This window comes from Emiliania huxleyi, assembly GCF_000372725.1.
Source record: "Emiliania huxleyi CCMP1516 chromosome Unknown EMIHUscaffold_123, whole genome shotgun sequence".
Taxonomy (NCBI): Eukaryota; Haptophyta; order Isochrysidales; family Noelaerhabdaceae; genus Emiliania; species Emiliania huxleyi.
The window spans coordinates 218428-242689 of record NW_005201360.1 but is presented as its reverse complement, the minus strand read 5'-3'; the positions used below and the strand labels follow the sequence as shown (position 1 = coordinate 242689).

The 24262-nt window shown below is 66.7% G+C and overlaps 5 protein-coding genes across 5 annotated transcripts; 3 read left to right on the top strand and 2 right to left on the bottom strand.

The window, feature by feature from the left end:
- Positions 1-1195: 1195 nt before the first annotated feature.
- On the top strand, positions 1196-3465 carry EMIHUDRAFT_225229 (hypothetical protein; the record flags this gene model as incomplete). The annotated part of the gene is made up of 9 exons (XM_005790026.1): positions 1196-1288; positions 1358-1495; positions 1615-1665; positions 1771-1884; positions 2066-2094; positions 2229-2700; positions 2832-2930; positions 3031-3129; positions 3250-3465. 9 exons carry the CDS (start codon positions 1196-1198, stop codon positions 3463-3465), a joined length of 1311 nt encoding a protein of 436 aa, XP_005790083.1.
- A 324-nt stretch (positions 3466-3789) lies between these two features.
- On the bottom strand, positions 3790-6452 carry EMIHUDRAFT_225228 (hypothetical protein; the record flags this gene model as incomplete). The annotated part of the gene is made up of 3 exons (XM_005790025.1): positions 3790-4611; positions 4740-6335; positions 6435-6452. 3 exons carry the CDS (start codon positions 6450-6452, stop codon positions 3790-3792), a joined length of 2436 nt encoding a protein of 811 aa, XP_005790082.1.
- Positions 6453-7747: 1295 nt separating this feature from the next.
- On the top strand, positions 7748-11038 carry EMIHUDRAFT_109685 (hypothetical protein; the record flags this gene model as incomplete). Its single annotated transcript, XM_005790024.1, has 11 exons — positions 7748-8101; positions 8164-8211; positions 8305-8397; positions 8439-8507; positions 8633-8715; positions 8969-9035; positions 9224-9296; positions 9871-9928; positions 10044-10162; positions 10286-10412; positions 10732-11038. The coding sequence occupies 11 exons, from the start codon at positions 7748-7750 to the stop codon at positions 11036-11038; spliced, it is 1398 nt and encodes a 465-aa protein (XP_005790081.1).
- Positions 11039-16076: 5038 nt separating this feature from the next.
- Positions 16077-16487, bottom strand: EMIHUDRAFT_313234 (hypothetical protein; the record flags this gene model as incomplete). Its single annotated transcript, XM_005790023.1, has 2 exons — positions 16077-16323; positions 16378-16487. The coding sequence occupies 2 exons, from the start codon at positions 16485-16487 to the stop codon at positions 16077-16079; spliced, it is 357 nt and encodes a 118-aa protein (XP_005790080.1).
- Positions 16488-20080: 3593 nt separating this feature from the next.
- EMIHUDRAFT_454829 (hypothetical protein) lies at positions 20081-24072 on the top strand (the record flags this gene model as incomplete). Its single annotated transcript, XM_005790022.1, has 15 exons — positions 20081-20458; positions 20673-20799; positions 20865-21002; positions 21054-21211; positions 21351-21462; positions 21751-21851; positions 21934-22102; positions 22135-22213; positions 22287-22416; positions 22642-22782; positions 22864-22914; positions 22993-23129; positions 23397-23478; positions 23559-23621; positions 23902-24072. The coding sequence occupies 15 exons, from the start codon at positions 20081-20083 to the stop codon at positions 24070-24072; spliced, it is 2037 nt and encodes a 678-aa protein (XP_005790079.1).
- Positions 24073-24262: the final 190 nt, after the last annotated feature.

Genomic DNA, 24262 nt, shown 5'->3' with positions numbered 1-24262 from the left:
GGTGCCCACTGGGTGTGTCCAAAGGAGGTGGCTAACGTGTAACGACCTCTTCAGGTGGGGGCGAGGGCGGGGGTGTGTCTGTGATCGTGAGGGTCTGCCCGCAGCGCGGTTTTGTATCCCGGAAGAAAAACATTCAGCTCTTCTTTGCCTTCCTACTTCTTACTTACTCGGTCGTGGGTGCTCCGTGGGTGCTCCCTCTTTTGCTTGCTAACACGTGGCGGGGTGTCCACGCCCTTCTCGCCCCCCCGCTCCGGCGGCGGGACGGCGGGGGGCGGCGGCGGGAGGAGATCTGCGAACTGCACCTCGCCGCAGGGCAGCTCTCCGATGAGGAGCCCCTTTGTGAGCTTGAGGACGGGCCGGAGGTGCTTCATCGGCCTGAATGCGTGCACCAGCTGCTTCGCCGCCGACGCCACCTTCTTGACATCCACGCCGCTCGCGTCCGCGACGATCACGGTGCTGATCGCGAGGGTCGTCAAGTCCAAGTTGAACTCTCGTCCGAGCGCGATGCGCGTGCAGCACCTCATGTCGCGGCACCTGAGCGTGTGGGCATCCATGCTGCGCCCAAAGGCGTCGCAAAGGGCCACCGCCCGGGCGCAGACGTCGGCGTCGGTGCGGACGCCGGCGCGGTCGTCGCCGCCGGGGGCGCTGGCGGCGGGATCCCGACGGGTCGCAGAGGTCTGCGTCGAGGCGAGCTGCCGGACGAGCTCCTCTGCGCGGCCGCGGAGCGTCGAGCTCCACTCGAGCCCCGTCTGGGGCGGGGCGGCGCGGCCGGTGCCGGATAGGTGGTAAAAGCGTTGCTTGCAGCAGCTCTGCGAGCGACCGGTGCCCAACTTCTCGGTGACGACGCTCCACTGGTGCGTTTTGCTCGACAAGCAGCGCATCCTCATCGGCCGTCCACAACCTAAAGCCAGACTCCAGGCACGACGGGGAGCCGCCGGCAGCAGCCCGCGGCGACACGCCTGTTACGATGTCGAGCAGCTGATCTTGCGAGAGGCCCGAGACGACGCGGGCCGCCGTGTCGCGACGCCGCATGTTACATGCCTGTCGCACCCCGGCCACTCGCCCTCGACCGCCAACGCGGGAATATTTTTTTGCCGGGTCTCTGCTATTCGTTTCGGAAGAAACCCCCCGGAAGTGCCCGCCGCGAACTCTCGAGAACTCGCTGCTGAATCCCCCTTCCACACCCCAGGGTACAATGGAGACTGAGAATTCGATCGAGCGCGCCATCGCCGCCGCGGAGCGCGACGCCGCTGAGAGCAACCGCGCATCAACCGCGGCTGCGCAGCGAGTGGAACAGCGGGCTCAGCAGCGGACTCTATTCGCCCTTCCTGGCGCTCACATCTTGGCGCCGCCGCAGCGCGCGAGCAAGAGCCAGCGGCCTGTTTACGCAAGTGAGAGCAAGAGCCAGTGGGTGGCATTTGTTGCACAGCTTCCGCACATCCTGGTGGCCGCTGCGATCGGGGTCGCCGCCGTGTTGGAACGCCTCTGCTCGACGGTCCCCGTCGCACCAAGTGCGGGTGTGCTGGACAGCGGCGACACCACATGGATGTTGGTGTGCTCTTCACCGGTACGCAACAGATCCCTGAGCGTCCCTGAACCAGTGGGCGTTCCTAGGTGAGCACGATGGGCGTCTTGCTGATGGTGCCCGCGCTCGGCCTCTTCGAGGTAGGCCTCACTTTTGCTCGCTCGGCCTCACTGCATTCTCCGCCTCCTACTCCGCCGCCGCCCTCACCGCCGCTTCCTTCACTGTCGCACACCGCTGCACCTCAGGCGGGCCTGCTCCGCGCCAAGAATTCGGTCTCCGTGCTGATCCAGTGCTTTGCTGGCGTTGCCGTCCTCACCGTGCTCTGGTTCGTGATCGGATTCTCTCTCTGCTTCTCGCAAGTCGACCGCGGCTTGTTTGGCGCACCGCTCTTAACCTCCCTTGCTATCCCATGGCGCTTTCTCCCCTGACTGCCCGGCTCCTACAGGCGCGCTCAACCACCCGTTCCTGGCTGGCGTTGGCTGGACGGCCTCATTGCCCAACGCGCCCACCATCCCTGGAGTGCTCTTCGCCGCGTTTCAGGGCATGTTTGCCGCCATCACCCCGCTGCTGTGCACGGGCGCCTTTGCGGAGCGGCTTCGCTTTGAGGCTTTCCTCGGCTTCATCGTCGGCTGGCGCGCACACATCCGCGCTCCTCTCTCCGTCACCCTTGGTCTCCAGCACACGGCCGCCACCATCCCGGCAGGACGCTCCTCGTCTACTACCCGCTCTGCCACTGGGTGTGGGGCGGCGGCTGGCTGGCCCGGCTCGGCGTGTGCGACTTTGCGGGCGGCATCGTCATACACACCTCCGCCGGAGTCGCCTCGCTCGTGACGGCGCTTCGGCTCGGTCCGCGCGTGGGCTTTGCCGGCCTTGCCTCCCACTCGCTCGCTCCTCACAATTTGCCGATGGCCGCCACGGGCGCCGGGCTGCTGTGGGTTGGCTGGTTCGCCTTCAACGGGGGCAGCGCGCTCGCGGTGGGCAGCCTCGCGGCGAGCGCACTGCTGTCCACGCACGTCGCCGGCGCGGGCGGCGCGCTGGTGTGGCTCGCCCTCGATTGGGGCCACGCAGGCCGCCCGACCTTTGTCGGCTGCATCAACGGCGCCCTCTCAGGGCTCGCCGGCGTGACGCCCGCCTCGGGCTACGTGACGCCCTCGGCGGGGCTCGTGGTCGGGCTGGTCTGCGGCGCCGCCTCGTATGGCGGTGTGCTGCTCTTCAAGGCGCCCATTGCTGCCTCCCTCTCCACACAGCACAGCTGCTCCCCTCTCCACCAGCTCCCTCTCCATGCCTCCCCTCTCTCCTCCCTCAGGAGTATCTCCGCATTGACGATGCGCTCGACGTCACCTCGATCCACGGCGTGACGGGCGTGGTGGGCTCGCTGCTCCTCGGAGTGTACGCCTCGAGCGAGGTCGACCCCCTCTCCTCACACACGGATCACTCGCGGGCACCTTCACTTGGTAGGATGCGGCCGAGTCGAGCCCACACTCCCGACTTATCCCTTGCCTCAGGTCAATCCGGCTGGCCCGGACGGCTCGCTCGACCAGCTAAGGCTGCAGGCGCTCGGCGTGGCGGTGGCTATTGCGTGGTCCGGCGCGGGCACGTGGCTCGTGATGGCCGCCATCGAGCGCACGCTCGGCAGCGCGCGCACAACTGAGGCACAGAGCCAAAGCCCCCCCCCCCCCCCCCTTTGCCAGCACTCGCTGCCCCCAAAGCCCTCTCGTTACTAGGCTGAGGAGCTGGACGGGCTCGACCGCTCGCAGCACGCAGAGAGTTCGTACCTCGACCTCGCCGCCTTTGTCAAGCACGCAACGCCCACCACCGACGAGCTGTTTGAAGGGGCCAATCTTGCGCTGGGCGACGTCTCGCCCGCGGCGAAGCGGAGGAGCGGCCAGAGCCTCTCGGCGCGCCTGGCCTCAGAGATCGCCGAGGCGGCGATGGTGTGACTCGCGTCGGTGCTCGGGGGGGCACGCAGTATCCGACTCACAAGAAGCGCGGAGAGGCCTGTCTCTGCTGTGCGCCTGTGCGCTGTGGTGTGTTCTCTATGTGTACAGTCGACCGTGGTGGTGAAACTCTCTCGACAAGAAAAACGGCTTCCTCGACGCTTCCGCTGCCAAGACGTCAATCTCCCTGTGCCGGGTCGAGAACCGTTGCTCAGAGAGAACGTGTGGACACAAATACCTACATGGTTGGGTTCAGTCTTCAGTCTGTGGTCTGCTGCACGTCGGCGTTTCATTTTTACCTCTGCAGAGGGGGAGATCTTTCCCCACTCAGCTCGGGAACGACGGCTCGACCTCCACCACGTCGAACTGGACGTCGTCGCGCACAAGCCGGTGGGTGACGCCGGTGGGGTGCAGGTACGTGAGGGGAGGATATAGGCACTCCTGCTCGTGCGGAAACGCGGAGAAGTCGCTGATGTCCACGCCCATGTTCATAAATGTGCTGCTCTTGATGCGGAAGAGCAAGGCCTTCTCGCCCGCGGCGCACGCGTAGCGAGCCGCGACCTCCAGCCGAGAGGTCGTGCTGCAGCAGGCAAACTCAGTCCCGCCGAGCGCGAGAAAGCGAGGCGAACAAATCATGTCCCCGAATGCCCGGGCCACCGCTTGCAGCGCAGACAGCGGCGCGCTGCCTCTCCCAGCACCTGTGCGCTCCCCGTGCCCCTCGCCCACGCTCTGGTCGACTGAGCCAAGGTACGAGCTCTTGCTGACACCAGTTGCCCGCCCCTCCTCCAAACCGGAGCCCTCCTGTTGGCTCTCCTCGTCACCTCCCTCCTCGTCTCGCCGCGCCTGCCGCGACGCCTGCCGCAGCGTCTCCAGGCTGAGCTCGCCAGCCACCGCCAATTCCTCCATCTTCTTGCACTCGGGGTCGACCGTCGTCGCTGCGGCGACGGCGCGCATCCGCTTCAACGCCTCGTAGATGAAGGCCATCGTCACGGGCTGCGGGTGGGGCGCCGCCAGCTGCGGGGGCTCGAGCGGGAGGGGGTTGCCCGCCTCGTCCTTGCGGCAGGGGCTGAGCTTCAGGTTGCGCATCGGGCCGTTGAGAGCGCGAAACGCGGCGGTCGAATACAGACGCAAAGCGACGACGTGCGCTTCCTCAAGCCGCGCCCTGCGAGCCACCGGCAGCGCGACAAAGTCGGCGAGCCGCATGCCCCTACGGCTGCGGAGGCTGGAGCCGTCCGGGGCTCGGTCGCGCCGCCAGCCGTTGTGGAATTGCGCGTTACTGAGCCGGCCGGCGCGTCGAGGATGTAGCGCAGGTTCTCGAGCACCTCCGGGTCGCCCAGCGCCTCGGCCTCCGCGACGATGGCGGCGGTGCCCGCAGCCATGCGCTCTCGCAGGTACGCCTCCTCGTAGCCGATGATCCCGTAGAGCCCCGTTGCCGCCTCCTCGGGCTGGCCGGTGACGAGCTCCTTAGCCGAGCCTGCAAATCTGTCGGAGACTCGCTCTGAAGCGCCAGCCAGCAGCCCGTCGACGCTCGTTGCGCCGCAGCGCGCGAACGCTGCGAGGTAGCGGCCGCCGGGGACGGCCTTGCACCCCGCGCTTTTGAGCAGCAGCGCCCCCGAGACGCAGGCAAGAAGCAGGCTGGCGCAGCCCTGGCCGAAGAGCATCCAAGCGAAGATGGGCGCGTTTTCCGGCCGAATTGCGTGCAGGTACGCGCTACAGACCTTGCCGTGAAATGGATAATAGACGTTCTTGCCGCCCAGACGAAACGATTCGTACTCGTCTCTCTGACCGATGAGCTGGTGGCACTCGCTGACGAAGACCTTATGCCAAACGATAATTTCTCCCACCGGGTTCAGGTCTTTTTCTTCCCCGCTGTAGGTCAGACTCCAGCTCGCAAGGAGCCAGGCGCAGTAGATGACACCACTCGCGCAGCCCAAGAGAAGCCAGACGCGCCGCAACGCTCTCGACTTGACCCACGCCGCACAGGCGACGTCCTGCTGAGAGAGAGGGAGGGCGACCGGGAGGACAGCCAAGGCGGGCAGCCAGGGCAGAAGAGGGACGGCCAAGAGGAGCACAGTACGCGCGAGCCACCTCGTCTGGCGAACGGCCTTGCCCGCCTCCGCTCCGTGGAAGCGGTTTCGGTTCTTGTCCACCTCGATCGCGTCCAAGGCGCGTTCCAGCTCCTGCAGCACCGCTGCACGTCTGTGGCCCAATGCTGCTCTACAGACAACGACCGCAGGCAAGAGCACTGCCGCCCAGATCGGCAGCAGCCATAGAACCAGCCATGCGAAATCGGATGTTCGCCAACGGGGCGATGTGACTCTCCAATCCGCATCCAACACCCGGACCGCGGCGACAGTCATATCCAAGTCGGGTGATACAAGGTGCTTCGCTGCCCCAATCAGCAGGTAGTCCACCGCTTTAGCTGAAGGGTAGCACAGCAGGTAGAACAGGTTCCACCATTGGTCGCCCTCCACCTCACCGGGCAGGGCTCTTTTTATCATGGTATCGCACATTTTGTGGAGCAGCGATGGAGAGCTGGTAAAGTCTAGGAGCGTGACAGAGACGACCGCTGTCGTGACATTCGTGGCGACCAGGCTAGCAGAGATGTTGTCGCCAACCAGCTCAGTTCCCAGAGGCGCCGTCACAAGGTCGTCTTTGCTGGTCTGGCGCTTCTCGTTGTGCAGGTCGCAGCCCGTGCTTGAGGTCACGCGTACAAAGGGGGGGAATGTTGCCAAAAGGTCACCAGCGATCGTGCTTCGGATGGCTGCAGCATCGATCTCGCCATGTTTGCTGTACCTCTCCCTGGCCAGGACGATGCACATGGAGAGAACCTCCTTGACTTGCTGGCGCGGCGCCGGTGGCGGAGACGGAGCCTGGGGTGTCGACGGGCCCCCGGGGGCGACGGGGGTGCTCTCCGGCCGCGGCGGCCGAAAACGGGGGTCGGTATATACGGTATTAATGAAGTGATCCACTTGATCCAAGGGTGCCATTGTGCTCTACTACAAAAGTTGTGTAAGATGCCCAAGTCTCAGACGCTGGATCCTTAGCAGAGCTGAGTTCTGACGGTGTGAACACGAGCAACCGGAGTGACGACCGGGACCGGGCCGCACGCCGGGAGTGCCCCGACTAGCAGTGGCGGGCGCGGACGAGCGAATGAGAGGTCGCTATCTGTGGGAGATGTGTTATTAGAGACTAGGGCTGCCTATCTCTCACTGAAAGGGACCTCTCATTCGCTCGTCCGCACCCGTCACAGCTCACGGAGTGCTCCGCGTGCCGCACCGGCCGCCGCCGGCCGCCGGCCGCTCACGGTAACGGAACAGTCTTACTACTCCGCAACGTTGAGCTGGATCAAACTGAATAGTGCTCCTGAAAGCCCTCTCTATGGGCTCTGCCACACAGTAGCAGCTCACGACTAGCCGCTGTTGTGGCTGTATTTGTAGCCATTTTTAGGCTTCAACTGGTCCCAAAATAGTAGCAACACCTCATGAAAATCAGTCAAAAAAGCCCGAAAAAATCGGCGCCTGCGGCGGGCTACCTGGGGCGCCGCCCCAGACCCCCTTGACTGGGGGGACCCCCCGCGAGAGCACCCCCGTCGCCCCCGGGGGCCCGTCGACACCCCAGGAGACGGAGGCGCCTCGAGAGTGAGGTGCTCTTGCCCGAGTCCGGACCAAGCAACGCCGTTCCGGTCCCTGTAGGTGGGCCGGGCTTGCGGGACTGGGGAAGGAGGCAGCGGTGGAACGGCGCTCACCGGGCCGGCAATCAGAGCGAGCAGCATGTCCTGCCGAATGTCCTGCCGAAGGAGGCGTGCCGCTTGGCAGTCGTACGTCCTTCAACTTTTTCCTATCGCTCAGTTGGCAGCGCTTCCCGCCCTTGAGCACTTGAGCACTTGATAGGGTCGATTCCGCATGGTACGGGACCCCTCGATCGTCTCTGTAGAGCTCTACAGCCTCTATCCTCATACACACAGCTCATTAGAGAGCCGCTCTACTCGAGCGAGTACATCTGTACAGCTCTATACAGCGTCGCTCTACACTCTCTCTATCTGCCTACATACTTACTCACGCCGCCACGGATGAGTCTTGCACGTTCTTCTTTCACCCCATCCATTTGCGCATCTCGATCGAGCCGACTCATTCATACTAACTCTCTAACTCTCTCTTACTAACGGGATAACTAACAAACAGCATATCACGAAGTTCCCTTAGGGCTGAATAAGAAAATCGAGCGACAGCGTCCGTGTCACACCGCCTCTTGCATCTTGCACCGCCGAAGTCGAGGGTGAAGCATGGCTCGCGGCTCCATCTTCAAGGCCAGCCTGTCTCCCGAGCAACTCGAGGTCGAGCAGCGGCTGCGAACCCTCGCGCTGATGCTCGTCGGCCTCGCCGTGATCGCTTGTGGGCTCTATTACCTCGAGGGAATCCTCATTCCGCTCGTGCTCGCGCTCGCCCTGACTTACACGCTCCAGCCGATGATCGACCTGCTCTCCAAGCGTCCGCTGCACCTCTGCGGTCGCAAGTTCTTCGCGCAGCAGCCGGCCGCGATCAGAGCGGCGCGGCCGATGCTGCGTCCCTTCTACGAGCTGGTCTACCTCGCAAAGCTGCCCTGGTGGCTCGCGACGTGCATCGCCGTCTCGGTCGCGGTGCCGGCCGGGCGCACCTGCGGCGAGATACACCGGGATGAGCCGAGATTATCCGAGATTAGGTCGCCGTGCTCGTGCTGGTGGGCCTCGGCTTCCTGGTGGCCGACTCGGTGCAGGAGTTTGCCGCGGAGGCGGACGCGTGCGCGGGTCGAGTCTCGAGAGGAGGCGGAGATCGAGAGGAGCCGAGACTGCGCCGAGATTAGGCGGACGCGTACGCGAAGCGGATCGAGGACCTGACGGCGGGAGCTCTCAACTACATGGACGAGGAGAGCTCCTCCTCTTCCAGCTGTGCCCTAGTAGCACTAGTCAAGCAACCTGAACTGACTGATGAAAGTAGGTGAGCTCCTCCTTCCAGCTGTACCTCAACGTGTCGGTCGTCGTGCCCGCAAACGCAACTTCGGTCGAGGTGCCGCGCGAGAGAAGGGGGAGAGGGTCGTAGCTACGTCGCCGCTCACAGGAGAGGTGGGTGGGTGGGAAGTGGCAACCGCCGTCGCTGCCCTGATGTGTATCGCTGTGACCCCGTGGCCTCAGGTGGCGGCAGTGTCGCACCGCAAGCGAATCGAGCAGATTGCCAAGAAGATCCCGGCGGCCGACCTGTCCATGTCATCACCTCGGTCCTCGAGGCAGAGCTCCAAGTGATCTAAAAGCAATTAGGTGACGGACTCAGCTCACCACGGTGGGTCCTCGAGTCAGAGCTGTCATGTGAATGGAAACGAACCACAACCACAGGTGACGGACCTGATCACCACCGTCCTCGAGACGCTCTTCACCCTCATGTCCGACCTCGCCACCGCGCGCCCCTCCTCGCGCCATCTCGCCGACCATGCCTCCCTCCCACGACTCACAAGACCCATCGACCCTGCACAGGTGCTGCTTTTCGCCGTCTACCTCCTCGTCGGATCGGCGACCTCCGCAGCGGACGAGGCGCGCCCAAGTGCATGTCCTAGCTCCTCACACCTCTCTCTTCCTCTGCTCAGGCGCCGTCCGCAGCAGACGACGACTTCGAGACCCTCCCGGACGAGGCCACTGCCCGCCTTGGGATGTGGAGAGAGGGGGAGAGAGTCAGAGAGCCCACCCTCTCGCCAACACCACACGAAGACCACACCGGAGCGTGCCCCACAGGTCACGACAGCTGCGCCCGACGAGGAGGCGCGCGGCGAGCAGGGCGGCGCGAGCGGCGCCACGCCGCCGAGCGGTGTGCGCAAGGGCCCGCGCGCCAAGAAGGGGGCGGCGAGCAGAGCCATCCAGGCGTACATCAGGGCGAAGGCGAGCCGGCTCTTACTTCTGGAGAGACTGCCTTCGAGAGTAGACGTGGCTCCCCTTCTGCGACCCACCGCATGCACTCACATTTCCGAGGTTGCCACCTGCAGGCTGGCCGAGGTTGAGCGAGCTTGTCCGAGATTGCGCGAGAGTCGTCCCTCCCCCCCCGCCCGCCCGCTGCCAACAGGTGAGTGTCTCATTCTTCGTCGGCGTCGTGACCGCCGCCGCCCTCGCCGCCATCGGCGCTCTCTCTCTCTCTCTCTCTCTCTCTCTCTCTCTCTCTCTCTCTCTCTCTCTCTCTCTCTCTCTCTCTCTCTCTCTCTCTCTCTCTCTCTCTCTCTCTCTCTCTCTCTCTCTCTCTCTCTCTCTCGGCGAGGGGGACGCCGAGATTGTCCGAGATTAGGACTCGAGCTCTGGCTCGTCTTTGCCATCCTCGGCGCGTGGCCCCGCCCTTCCGCCCGCCATCGCCCGAGAGGTCGCCACCCGACGCCACGCCCTGAGAGACACAGGCTTCTGGCTCAACTTCGTGCCCGTCATCGGGACGGTCTTCGCCATCGCCCTTCCAATGTGCCCGCCGCCCGCCTCTCGCCCAGCTGCTCTCGCCCCCGCCCGAGCGCCGGCCCGTGAAGGGCGCCTCTTCTTCACAGCTGCTCTTCACAGCTGCAGCCGAGTGTGTGAGCAGGCCCATCGTCTTGCTCGACCCCGACTTCAACCTCGCCCACGTCCTCGCCCCTCCGCTCCCTCCCGACGAAATCAGCCGAGATCGGCCGAGATCACGCGAGGCCAACCCCCCGAGTGTAGGTGCTCGTCGCGTTCCTCGTCCCCGGCGCGGCGCACGCACTCGCGGGCAGCCCCTCCTCGCCCCGTGCCGGGATCGTCCGAGATCGCCCGAGCTCACCCGAGATCGGCCGGCGGGATGCACAGGCAACGTGCTCGAGCCGTACCTGTTTGGAAAGACGCTCGACTTGTCGCCGGTCGTGATCCTCTGCTCGCTGATGGTGTGGGCCGCGCTGTGGGGCATCACCGGCATGGTGCACTGTCCCCCCCGGCGGTAGTACTGGTAGGCAGGAGCAGGACAGCGACTCTTCTCGCAAAGAAGCCACCCCCGTATCCCGACGCCAGGTGCTGGCGGTGCCGATCACCGCCGTCCTCCGGATCAAGCTCGAGCACATCGACTCGCACATGACGAGGCGTCCACTCGGGCTCTCTCGCTCGCTCTCTCTCCCCCCTCCCCCCCCCCCTTCTCTCGCTGCTCCGAAGCTCCTCCCCCGACCCCTAGCTCCGGCCTCTCCACTCTGCCTCAACCCACACGCACATGCCGGTGCGATGGCCCTTGCCCTCCTGACCTCCGTCGACACCTCCCACCCCAGGTACCTCGCCGGCGTCCTCGCCGGCACCTCAAAGTCGCTCATCTTCGCCGAGACCGCGCCCGACGGCGAGGACAAAGAGAAGCAGGATGGCGACGGCGGCGGCAGTGACAACGGCGGGGGCGGCCCGCTCCCTCCACGCGGGGCACGGCCCCTCTGCGCCGATGTGGAGGCCGTCGCCGAGAGGAGCTCGCAGAACGCCGTCTCCTCCGTTTGGCGCGGCGAAGAGCCGTACCAGCCCTACGCCGAGTCGCAAGGTCGCTCCGAGCCACGCCGCCGGGCGCAGGTCCATCCGGCCGTCGAGGGCTAACTCTTGGTACCGGGGGTCTCGCGCGTGACGGACCACTCTTCTCGCAAATATCGATCCGCGCACAGTCAGGCCAATATGTCTTATGTGGACAGCGCGAGAGTGCCTCTGCCATCTGTGCATCTCGCTTCTTTCTCGCTAAGTCCTTTTTTTGACCCTCCCTAAAAAGGGGTCGCCTCTCGCCTAACACATTCTAGTATACACAAAAACACACACGCGGCGCCCCGAGCCCGACGAGCGACATGCACGACAACATGAACGATGAACATCTCTTCTCTGCGATCTGGGTCCACTTCGTCCCCGCTACGCGTCCAGATCTGTCTCCACGCGTCTCCCGCATCTCGCCGTTCCGCTAAATTATTACCATCCGTTTCCGCCCGCCCATCTCATCCAAAAATACCGCATCGCCATCGGCCTCGAGCTCCACCTCACGCCTCGAGGACCGTGATGCAGTCCGGCGGCACCCCGCTCGAAGTGAGCATCGCCTTGAGGGCGCCGTTGAAGGACGCCGGCCCCGAGACAACCACTCGGCATCGACCCAGCGCCTGCGACACATGAGACAACGGGCACACGTGAGGCACGCCGGTCGAACCCCCCCCCCCCCCCCCCTTCCCTTCCCTCCCCCTCCCCGGCCGACCCTCTGCGCCGGGGCACCTGCAGCGGCGCCAGCTCTGCACGCAGCAGCTCCTGCGTCACGCGGCCCTCGACAAGCCTCACCTTGTCGAGCGCCGCCAGCTCCACGAGCCCGGCGGCCGGCTCGCCCCCCGCCGCCGCCTCGGCCGCCGTGAACGGCGGCTCCGGCTGGCCCTCCGCCGGCGGCGAGACTGCGAGCACGCAGCGCTGCAGCCGCGCGCGGCCGACGCCCGCGGAGCACCACTTTGCGATCTCGGGCGCCATCAGCACGTCGTCGCGCCGGCACGCGTAGATGAGGCGGACGGGCGACTTGAGCGGCGGGGCGGCGGGGCGGCGGGAGCGGCCCGGCGGCCGGAAGCAGCTCGCAGGGTCTGCATGGCGCAGCACGCTCGCCTACCGAGGGACATGTCCCGGACCTGTCGTGGGGGACGTGTCCTGGACGGGTCGGAGTGACACGGCAGCGCGCTCGCCGCGACGGCGATGCCGGTGCCGGCGAGGAGGAGGAGGACGCCGCTGTGTCCGAGCGACGCCTCGTCGAGCGCGCTGCTGTCCGGCACCTGCGGGGGGGTGGGGTGGGGGCGGCCAGGGAAGTGTCAGAGAAGGGTCCTCTCGCGACGGCTCGTTCAGGTGCGGCGTCGGTCGAGCGCCAGCGAAGGGACGTCGAGCGTCTGCATCGGCTGCGAGAGGTGCACCGCACTGCCGAGCGGCAACTCGCGCAGCCAGCCCGTCGCGACGCCCGGCCGGTACGTCTTGATGAGGATGTCGCACCTGTGGTGGGGAGGGAGGGGGGGGGGAGGGGGGTCCAGATCACCACCCACCCAGGAGCTGTCGCCCTGGGCCGGCCGGGCGGGAGGTGCTTGAGGAGGAGGGGAGAGGTCGCACCGCCCCTTCTCCCAGTCCATCCAGGTGCTGACCGGCGTGTAGTCCCTCTCCACCCACGGCAGCGGCCCCTCCGCGTTCGGCCCCACCCGCGCCAGCATCGTCACGTGCCACGTCACGTGCCGCAACTGCGGGGAGAGGTCCGAGAAGGCTCAGGGGAGGGGAGGCACCGTCCGGGTGCACGCCGCCGCTGGTGCAGCGCCTCGGCGCCGGCGCTCTTGCCGAGCGGCGTGCCGCGCGTGCGGTCCGAGGACGAGAAGCGGTACAGCGCGCTGTGCCTCGAGACGGGTGTCGCGCTGGCGAGCCTCCACAGCGCGTACCCGTCGATGGGCCGCTCGACCTAGAGGTACAGGCTCCGGGAGGGGCTCCGGAGGAGGCTCCGAGCACGCCTCCGCAGCGCGTGCCCCTCGCCCACGCCTCCTGCGCGGCGCCGACAGACGCACTCCTCGCCGCGTCCACCCGGCAGTCGGCAATGTGTCTGCTGGCGTGCTCGAGCAGCTCCTTGTCTTCCGGGTCGGAGAGAGCGCGCTCCGCGAGCCTACACCTCGCCCGGCCGTCGGCTCAGTGATGGACGGGTCCCGCCAGGCGCGGGGAGCGGCCGCAATTCCGGCGAGCCGCTGCAGCTCGTCGATCTCGCGCACCCTGCCCATCTTGCCGAGAGTGGTAGCGAGGTCCATGATCTCGTGCGGCTCGTCGGGCGAAGCGGCCTGCACCCCGTGGGCCCTCGTGTCACCTCTCGCGACCTTTGTTGACCTCACGTGACCTCGGGTGGCCTCGGTCGATCTCGGTCGATCTCGGTTGATCTCGGTGCGGGTCGCCTGCAGCTCCCTCCGGTGCTCGAGGGCAGCCTCCCACTGTCCTGCCGCCTCCTCCAGCTCCGCGAGCTCGAGCAGCAAGTCGAGCCTATTCTCGGCCGATCTCGACCAATCTCGAGTGATCTCCTCCAACTCCGCGGCCGCTCGAACAGCGGCTCGAACCGCTTCGACTCGTCCGCGCTCGCCGCGACCTGCTCCGCCAAGCCCTGCATCGCGCCGTTCCACCTCTTCTCTTCGCGCGCCTGAGCAGAGAGAAGAGGACCCGGGCGAGGGTGGGGGCAAGGCTCCGAACGGTCGGTACGGGCCGCCCACGCGTCTCGTCGCGCGCCTGCTGCCTCGCCCGCACCTGCCGCGCCTCCTTGAGCCGCTGCCGCAGCGCCGGGTCGTCCAGGTTGGGCGTGGCGCCCGTGGCGGCCGCGACGAGCGCCGCCGTCTTTTCGACCTGCGGGGGACGTCGTGGACGCGTCGTGGACATGTCGCAGACGTGTCGTGGGCGAGCGCCGCCCGCTTTTCGACCTTGTCGAGTCGCGATTGCAGCACCTCCGTCCCTCGCCTGGCGACGGTGGCGACGTCGGGCTCACACCTCGGCACACCTCGGCACATCTCGGCACATCCCGGCTCAGCTCGGCTCATCCCGGCTCATCTCGCGCCTGACCACGATAGCGTTTGGCGCCTCGTCGCACGCGCCGAGGCAGCCGTCCGCCTGCGGGACATGTCACGGACATGTCATGGACAGGTCGCGCAGAGGCGACGGCCGAGGTGGCCGTCTGCCGCGCTGACGGAGAGGCACAGCAAGCCGGCGCCCAGCTCCTCTATCTCGAGAAGGACCGCCTAGAGGGGTGGGCGAGAGGCTGCGCCTCGGAGGGCCCCCACCCCCACCTCCCCGATCCGAGGAGGCGGCTCCTCGGAGCCAGCCCGACGGCAGGCGCCCGCCTGGCACACCTGCCGCGAGGAAAGTTCCGAGAAGCGTCAGCCTCTCCGGTCCGCCGGCGGGAGCCCGGACAGGGCTCGGCACACAGCACGCACCTGGATCTCAACCTCGGGCTACATCTCTACCTAGACCTCGGCTACATCTCTACCTAGACCTCGGCTAGACCTCGGCTAGACCTCACCTACATCTCGGCTAGACCTCACCTACATCTCGGCTAGACCTCACCTACATCTCGGCTAGATCTCGGCTAGGTCTCGGCTGGATCTCGGGCGCCTGGATCTCGACCTCGGGCTGTGCCGGCTGGTGCCCTGGCGGAGCAGGCAACCTACGCGAAGGAAGGGTCCAGCAAGGCTCCGGAGAAAGGCGCGGGGGTCGGTCTGCGGCGGGGGACGGCGGCCAGCACTCCACCGCCCCGTCTTCCCTCGGCGGGTCGGATGCGGTGATCTGGTAGTGGACGCCTACGGGAGTCTCCGAGAGGGCTCCGAGAAGGTTCCGGCAAGGCTCGGGTCGCGGTCGAGCAGTGGCCCGCCTAGGAGGAAGCTTCCGAGAAGCTTCCGGCAAAGCTGTGGGTGGGTGGCGGTCTGAGAGCGGGAGGCTGGCGGCGGTTGCCGAGGTGCTCCACCACAAAGGCTCCACCCGGACGCACGCCGGGCGGGACGCGAATCGTGTACACGGCGTGCTGCTGCGGCGTCTCCTGTCGCTGCTCTGGCTGCTGCTGCTGCTGCTGCTGCTGCTGCTGCTGCTGCTGCTGCTGCTGCTGCTGCTGCTGCTGCTGCCGCTGCTGCTGCTGCTGCCGCTGCTGCTGCTGCTGCTGCTGCTGCTGCTGCTGCTGCGGCTGCGGCTGCGGCTGCGGCTGCGGCTGCTGCGGCTGCTGCGGCTGCTGCGGCTGCTGCGGCTGCTGCGGCGACGGCGGCGGCGGCGGAGTCTCCTGTCGCTGCCGCTTGGCCTGCTGCTGCCGCTGCTGCTGCTGCTGCTGCTGCTGCTGCTGCAACTGCTGCTGCTGCAACTGCTGCTGCTGCAATCGTACAATCTCCTCCATCGACCTCCCCGCTGGCGCCTGTTGAAGTTGCTGTTGAAGTTGCTGGCACTCTGTGGCAAATGCGTCGTACTCGTGATTTTGCCGCTGTTGCTGACTCGGCGACTGATTGGCGCCTACGGCAGGAGCATGCCAAGCTTAAGACGCAAGAGCTCCTTCTTAAGAGAAGAGCAGCACACCGCGGCGCCTAGCTTAAGATGGCCAGGAGCGCCACGAGTCGAGGCAGCAGCAGCGGCGGTGGCAGCAGGCGAAGCCGATGCCGTAGTGATGGCAGTGTTGTCAATCTGACCGACGGACTGCTGCATGCGAGGGAGGATGTCCCTGCGACGACGTCCGCCCGCCCTGTCGACGTGTGTTGTATCTTCAGGAAAAAGCCGCGGCTGGCGGCGAAGCCTTCAAGAGGGTGCTCGCTCCGAGCAGTGGGTTTTATGTTTTATTTCTTTCTTTCTGTCTCGCCGGACCTAGGGGCCATTCAGGTGGCCCTCTCTCGCCCCTCGCCGGCGGCCGGCGGCCTGTCAGGCGGCGCCGAGACCGACGCCGGCGCGGCCGCTGCAAAAGCAGCAGTGTTGCGGGCGCCGGACGTTGGTCGTTGCCGCCTTCCACAAAAGAAAACAACGCCGAAAAAACCAACTCTGTCTCACAGCCCGTTTGAGAATCGTTTCAACGTTAGCACTCCTCATAGACATAGACTAATCATAGACGCGAGCACGGCGACAGCGGACAGGCGGGCAATGGCAAGACCCCATGTCATCGCGCCACCACCCTTGGCAGCACAAAGCCGCGCCAGATATCCGCCAGCTCTGGGGCCGCTCCCTCGCGGCTGTCGAAGCGATCCTCGTCCCAAGCGATCAGGTAGCCCAGCAGCATCACCTCGACCGCCCGCTTGCGAGCTGCCGTTGAGAAGAGCTCGTGAGACTGCGGCGACCACTCCGCCGCCTTGAGGATGAGCCTGCCCACCTCCACCGCCTCGGCCGCTGGCTGCAGGTTGGCCGGCCTGAGGGAGGGCAGAGGTGTGTCAAAAGGAGGCTCCGGCGAGTCGGGGAGAGACCATTGCATAGCGCGCCTCAGTGCGAGTGCCTTGGCCTCGTCCGCCACGCGCACGCCGAAGCGGGCCGTCGAAGCGCTTGCGGAGACGACGACGCCGACCTTGCCGTTCATCGAGGGCCGCGAGACGAGAGAGCGGATCTCGACTGTGGAACCGACTGCCGCAGCGGTCGGACCCGACTCGCTCCACGAGCAGAGGACGCGCGCCCGCTCGAGGGCAGAAGGCTCGCCGGCGAGCGGGTCAGCGCCGCCGCGCAGCAGCGCCCGCGCCCGCTCGAAGGTGAGCGCCTGCGGAAGAGGGGCAATGGGCGTGAGGACAGCGCGCGCGCCTTCGGCCGCTAGTCTCGGGGCACGCCTCGAGGTGCTGGAGCGGCGTCCAGCCGCGGCTGGCGACCAGCCAAGCGGCGAGGTCGTCGTGGACTTCTTCGGTTGCAACCTCCTCGGGCGTGCCGTAGCGCGTAGCGGCGCGGGAGGCGCCGAAGGAGGAGAGGAGCTTGGCGACCTCGAGGTGGCCCTGCGCGCACGCAACGAACAGCGGTGTGGCGCCATCCTGCTTGGCTTGGTCGACCGCTGCGCCGGCCTCGAGAAGCAGCCGAACGCACTCGAGCTGGCCCTCCTGGCACGCCATGAACAGCGGCGTGGGACCATCGTTTATCCCTTGGTCGATGTCAGCGCCAGCGTCGCGCAGCAGCTGGGCGCACTCGAGGTGGCCGTTCTTGCAAGCCATGAGCAGCGGCGTGGCGCCATCCCGCTTGGCTCGGTTGACCGCCGCGCTGGCCTCGAGAAGCAGCTGAACGCACTCGAGGCGGCCCTTCTGGCACGCAATGAACAGCGGCGTGGCGCCGCTCTCCTCGGCCTGGTTGATGTCAGCGCCAGCGTCGCGCAGCAGCTGGGCGCACTCGAGGTGGCCGTTCTGGCACGCGATGTACAGCGGCGTGGTGCCATCATCAATCGCTTGGTTGATGTCAGCGCCAGCGTCGCGCAGCAGCCGGACGCACTCGAGCTGGCCGCTCTGGCAGCGGCGCGGCGCCGCCGTCCTTGGCTTGGTTGACCGCCGCGCCAGCCTCGAGAAGCAGCTGCACGCACTCAAGCTGGCCTCTCTCGCACGCGATGTACAGCGGCGTGGAGCCGCTGATGCGGGCTTTGTTGACCGCCGCGCTCGACTCGAGAAGCAGCCGGGCGATCTCGAGGCGGCCCTTCTGGCACGCGACGTACAGCGGCGTGGAGCCGTCGTGGCGGGCTTGGCTTACCGTTGCGCCAGCCTCGAGGAGCAGCCGGGCGATTTCGACGTGGCCGTAATGGCACGCGAGGAGCAGCGGCGTGGCGCCATCCGCCGCGGCTTGGTTGACCGCCGCGCTCGCCTCGAGCAGCAGCCGGACGCACTGGTCATGGCCCTGCAGGCTCGCGATGTACAGCGGCGTGCGGCCTTCAGAATCCGCTTGGTTGACCGCCGCGCCAGCGTCGCGGAGCAGCCGGGCGACCTCGAGGTGGCCTCTCCCGCACGCGATGTGCAGCGCGGTCGCGCCGCCGCCAGTCGTTCCCCCGACGCTCGCGCCGCCTTCGAGCAGCAGCCGCGCCGCCTCGGCCTGCCCGTGCCGAGCGGCCCAGGTGAGCAGCGTGTCCTGCTTCTCGGTGTCGTGCCGCGCGTCGAGCTGGGCCGCGAGCGACGTGCCGCTCGTCCCCTGCCTGGAGAGGAAGGCGCGCAGCCAGGCCAGGTCGCCCCGAGCCGTCGGCGAGGTGGGCGCCGAGAAAGAAGAATTTTCCCAGTTCGCAGGAGTGCTTTCGGCTCCCTTACGCTTCCACGTGAATACAGCCAAAGCCCCTCCTTCTCGCCGCCGTGATGCCGCGGCCTCGGTCCGGCTCGCCAGCGCCGTCGTCCGGGCCCACGGCCGGCTCGCCATCTCGATTTCCACTCGCCCGACGCGCTCGGTCTCTGCTGACGGCTGCCGCAAGAGCGGCTGGCTCACGCTAGGGCTCACGACAGCGTCTTGCCGGTTGTCGGATGGGAGAGTAGGACGTCTGCGCAGTGTAACTGTGTACGTGAGATCGGTCTTGGTAACAAGCACACGGTCCGGGTCTATCGAAGCGATGCACTCGTTTCCGTTGCCCTTCGAGCTCAGCGCGCCCAAACAGGAAGAGCCGTCCGGCAAGAAGATCTCGGATAGGGAGCGAGAACCGTTAGAGGTGCTCCGAGAGGTATCAAGACTCCGTCATGACGCGGTAAGATCACCCCAACAATGACCGCGCAGATGTCGGATCTCGTTGAGATATCTTCAATCTGCTCTTCCCGCGAGCCGGCACAGCACGCAGAGAGTCGCAGAAAGGCTACGAGTGCTCGACGAGTTTTGAGACCTGCGCGGTCAAACCTGGGGGGAACTGACCGCACCATGACGGACGTCCGAAACCTGCGCGAGCACCTTTGACGGTTCTCGCTCCCTATCGAGCTCTTCTTGCCGGACGGCTCTTCCTGTGTGCCGGCACAGAGCTCCGTGCAAGCCGTCCAACGTGATCGTGACGAGTGTATCGCTTTGCTGACGGATCGACCGTACTTGTTATCAAGACTGATATGACGTACACAGTGAGTGACACATCAGACGACACATGTTCTCTCACCCGGCGGGCCGCAAAACGCTCTCACACGAAGCCCCGCACGTTTTGACCGCGCAAGATATAAAGGGTGTCCTAAGGGCTCTGCTCGCAAGGCGCCCGCGTCGCAGACGCGGTACCATTGACAAATCTGCGATATACCCCCACACGAGCAAATAGCCAAAATCCGAATACCGTGCACGAATCCGGCGATGTGCGCCGTGCAAGCCTTCAGCTGGTGCCAAGACATTCGTAAAATTGAAGCCAAGAATCCGCCAAATCCGTGCTTTCGCGCTACCTGAGGGGAAAGCCGCTGATCGAGCCCAGCGTGCCCGCGGCCGCCTCCCGCGCAGCACCGCCGCTGCGGAATCGGATCGAGCCCATGGAGGAGGAGGGCGCAGTCGGCCAGCGCAGCAGGCGGAGTCCCTCCCCGCGCCGGAGCCCCCCTGCAGTCGAGGGAGAGTCCTCGTTGGCGATGAAGGTGGCGACATCGAATCGCGGCCGACACACGTCACGGGAGGAATGGGCGATGAGCGGGAACGATGCGCGCTACGACGCCGACTCCGCCGTGCTCGTGGCCGCAGAAAGCCGCGCTCCAGGAGCACGCCAAGATGCAATGGCTCGCTTGCTTCGATTCAGCTCTCTCGGCAGCAGAAGTGGGGCTGGAGCGGGTGGGGGTGGATGCCGATTGAGGGGGAGCGTCTCCAGCTGCGCCCTGTGGCAGCTGCGCCCTGTGGCAGCTAGTCGAGGGACTTGGTAGTTGTGACCCCCCTGAGTGAGGACAGGAGAGAGAGAGCGTTTTGTGGTGTTGGTGTACGCAATAACGGGACAGGGTGGTTGTTCTCTCTATCTCCTCTTCTAGCTCTTAGCATGAGCTGCGCCCGGTGTCCGACCCCTTTTGCGCAGCAACACCTTAAACTTTTAGGCCCTCCAAATTCGGGTCGGAGCGTAGCGGAGTGGGCCCCGAGTTTGAAAAGGGCGACGAACGCTTGCGTCCTAGCCTCCAACAACGCCTCCCCGGCGCAGAGGGGCCCCCGGAGGGATGCACAACCGCTCCACGCCACGCCGCTTGCGGCGGTCCTCTTCCCAGCTCCGCTGTCGTGCGTTATTCTTGTTTGCGCATGCGCCTGGTCACACTAACATTTGCCGAGCGCTGCTGCACGCTCGCCGCAGTAGTCTCGAGACAGCGCACGCTCGCCGCAGAAGTCTCGAGACAGCGCATTAGCATGTCGACTCCTCCCTCGTCCTTCATCGAAGAAGTGAACACCCAGTACGAGGGTTTGCACCGGGCGTTCGAGGAGCAGGCTCGCCAATACGAGAGCCCGCCAATACGAGAGCCCGACAGCATTGCTGCGCTCGCCCTTGCCCTGAGCCTCTGCGCTTTCGCACTTTCTCTGAGTCTCTGTGTCAAGCTCATGATCACCTCGCCACCCGCAGTTTTGGGGCACAAAGATGGCACTCAAAGACGGCTCGTATACAGTCGACGCTTTGACGAAGGCGTCTATCCACCGCCGCCTGCGTCGCCACCGGCCGCACCGCCGTCCGCGTCGCCGCCAGCCACGCCGCCGCCGCCCTCGCCACCACCGCCCTCGCCAGTCCCTGTGGCCGCTCCTGCGCCGCTGTGCCACGGCCACCGCCGCGCCCGCCCCAGACCGCCACCGCCGCCCCAGACCGCCACCGCCGCCCCAGACCGCCGTCCGCGCACCCACGCAGGCCAAGGGCGAGATGGAGGCCTTCCTCGCCTCCAAGGAGAAGCTGGCGCAGACGCGGGGGTACCTCGCCCGCTCCGACCTCTCCGAGGCGGAGAGGGCCACCCTCGCCATCTTTGAGCGCACCTTCGGTACGCCTCGGGTCAGCGAGACGCATGGCTTCGCGCGTCCCTTCACGCGCTGCGCGTGCGAGCAGGCTGCTACATCATGGAGTCCGAGGCTGCGCTCGCCCTGCGCGAAAAGTGCACCGCGATCGAGGGCACGCTCGAGGACGCGCGCAACAAGATGCGGCTCGGCGCGGTGCTCGACGGCGCCTCGGTCGGAGTCACGCCTGGTCGGCCGGCGCCAGGGCCTTCTCGGACCCGTCCCTGAGCCCTTCTCTCAGGCGCCTTCGTCGAGCTGTCGTCGGTCGGCCTGCGCTCGAAGATGCGCGTCGACGGGAGCGAGGCGACGCGCAAGGCCTGCTGGGAGGGGCTGCGCTCGATTGGCGAGTTCGTGACGGCGAACGGCTTCGTCGAGCTCGTCCGCGCCCGCAACGCGATGGCGCGCGAGTACTCGGGCGGGACGTCCTTCTCGCCCCTCTCTCGGACTCGCGAGAAGAGTCCTTCTGCTGCAGGCGGGATGTCCTTCTGCAGTCGGGGCGAGAAGACTCCGAGAGAAGAGTCGGGACGTCGTTCTGCAGGCGCGCGAGCTCGGCTACGAGGACTTTTACGACTACAAGGTGACGCAGGCGGAGGGGTTCGGCAAGGGCGCGCCTGCCTCGAGGTGCCCAGAGGTCCGCCAGCAGCGGTCCGGTGACGTGCCAGTCTTGCTCCGTGCCACAGGCGCCCTCTTCGGGATGCTCGACACGCTCGAGCAAGGCGAGGGAGAGCCGAGATGGGGCCGAGATGCAGCCTCCGCTACGCGCCCCCTCGAGCGCGAGCGAGGCACACGCGCCACAGTGTGTGGTGGTTGTGGCGGCGGCGGCGGTGGTGGTGGTGGTGGTGGTGTGTGTGTGTGTGGGGGGGGGGGGGGGTATGCGGCGATGTCGAGCAGCACGCAGCCTTTCCGTGAGCCTGCTCTCGCCGGAGCCTCTCGTTCAGGCACCCGCCCGCTGATGGAGGAGGCGCGCGCCAACCTCGCCGCCGCCAAGGGCGAGGCGGCGCTGCTGGCGTACAACTCTGCGTATATGATGGCTGGCTCGGTCACGCGCAGACTCGAGGTGCTCCCCCTTTGTCGGGCTCACTGGTGGTGAGAGCCGCGGCTGCGCCGTCCTCGCTGCTCAGGTCACGCAGAAGCTCGACCCGTACTTCCCCTTCGAGCGTGCCGTCGAGCAGTGGGGCCGCTCCTTCGCCGCGCTGGGCATCTCGTACGAGGGGGCGAGCATGCGGCTCGACTTGCTCGACCGCAAGGGAGACTGCTCCTCCTTGCAGGCTGCTGCCACGGCACGGCACTGTCTTGTGTCACGTCCTCGCCTCGTGCTGCAGGCAAGTACAGCAACGGGTTCTGCCACTGGCCCCAGCCAGCTTGGGTCAAGGCCGACGGCTCCTTCCAGCCGACCGTGACGCACCCCACGCCGCTCGCCGACCCCCGCGCCGTGCGGAGCTTGCGCGCTGATTCTCGTGACTTGCTCGCACAGGCACTTCACCTCGCTCGCCGATCCGAGCGCCGTCGGGTCGGGGCACACCGCTCTCACGACCCTCATGCACGAGGCGGGACACGCGGCGCACTTTGCCAACATCAAGATGCCGTCGCCGCTCTTCTCGCAGGCGTGCGCCTCTCTTCTCTTCTCCTCCTCGCCTCGCCTCTCCTCTCCCCTCCTCTCCTCTCCTCTCCCTCTCTTCTCTTCTCCTCCTCGCCTCTCCTCTCCTCTCCCCTCCTCTCCTCTCCTCTCCTCTCCCTCTCCTCTCCTCCCCTCCCCTCTCACTCCCCTTCCCTCCCCTCCCCTCCCCTCCCCCCTCTCCTCTCCTCCTCACTGCCAACGCCTCTCGCAGGAGCGCGCCCCAACCTCAGTCGCATACGCCGAGCTGCAGTCAATGTTCCTCGACTCGCTCGTGGGCGACGCGGCGTGGCGCTTCCAGTACGCGCGCGACCGCGAGGGGTCGCCCCTCCCCTTTGCGCTGCACGAGGAGGACGTGCGCCGCGAGAGCCGCAGCCGCCGCCGCCGAATCGTGTCGCGCACTCCTCGAAGCCCTTCTCTGCGCCCTCTGCCGCAGGTGCGCGCCAAGCACCCTTACGAGGTCTTCTCGCTCCGCGCGATGCTGGCGGTGACCTCGCCTCGAGGGAGGGGCGCTGCACGAGCGCGGCACACTCGTCGACCCGCCTCGGACCCTCTCCCTCTGTAGGTGCCCTACTTCGAGAAGGCGCTATACGAGCTCCCCGACGGAGAGCTGAGCGCCGCCGCCATCCAGGCGAGATCGCACGGAGATTGCCCGGAGATCACCCGAGATTCCCCGCCGCCATCCAGGCGATCGCCGGCGAGGTGGGAGGGAGAGGGGGGGATCTCGGCGCATCTCGGCGCATCTCGGCGCATCTCGGCGCACGAGGTACGCCCGGCCCCTCCTCCAGGCGCTCGCCGACGAGGTGGAGACGCGCATCCAGGGCGGCCCGGGCGGGCGGCCGCTGCTGTCGGTGCCGCACTTGCTCTCGGACGAGGCCTCCTGCTACTACCACGGGTGTGTGTGCTCTCGCCGAGAGGTGGCCGCCCGCCGTATCTCGGCTGATCTCGGCCGATCTCGCTCCGTCTCAGGTACGTGCTCGCAGAGATGGCCGTGCACCAGACGCGCGCCTTCTTCGCCGCGCGCGACGGAGTCATCGTCGACAACCCTCGGGTGCCCCCCCCCACACACACACTGCGAGAGGCGTCCGCTGGCGGCCTAAGCCCAGAGACCCTCTCGGAGCCTCGCTACAGGTGGGCCCCACGCTGCGGGACGCGTACTGGCGGCCCGGCAACTCTGAGCCATTTCTGGGCCTCGTCGAGCGACTGACTGGCAAGCCACTCACCGGCGACTCTTGGGCGAGATGCAGCCGAGATGCAGCCGAGATGCAGCCGAGATGCAGCCGCAATATTCCGAGGACCACACCTCTCCTTCCCCTCGGCCGCCCCTCGGCTGCCCCTCGGCCGCCCCTCGACTGCACCTCGGCCGCCCCTCGGCTGCACTTTGGCCGCCCCTCGGCTACAGGTGGCCACGCTGCAGCAGCCGGTCGACGAGCTCCTCGAGGAGGAGCGCGCCGCGTACGCCGCCGCCGCAAAGGCGGCGAATGGCGCCGCCGCAAAGGCGGCCGTCGACCTCGACATGCGCGTCACGCTCGTGGACGGCGACGAGGTCATCGCCGACACGACCGAGGAGGGCGACTTCCTCGCCGCCTGCAAGAAGTTCGAGGGACACATCCGCCAGCGCTTCCCGCGCGCCGCCGCCGCCTAAGTTCTGGGGGGGGCCGGCCTCTCTCTGTCTTGCCGGCCATGCACCGTCACACGGCGGGATAGGGATCCCTACGTCGCAGCCGCGGTGCCGCCGCCCTCTCAGCCCTCACACCCTCCATGAATCTGCTTCTCGCACTGCTCCCGCAGCGCGCCTCGAGCGCGTTGTTCGCGTCCTCGTCGTGGCTCTTGCT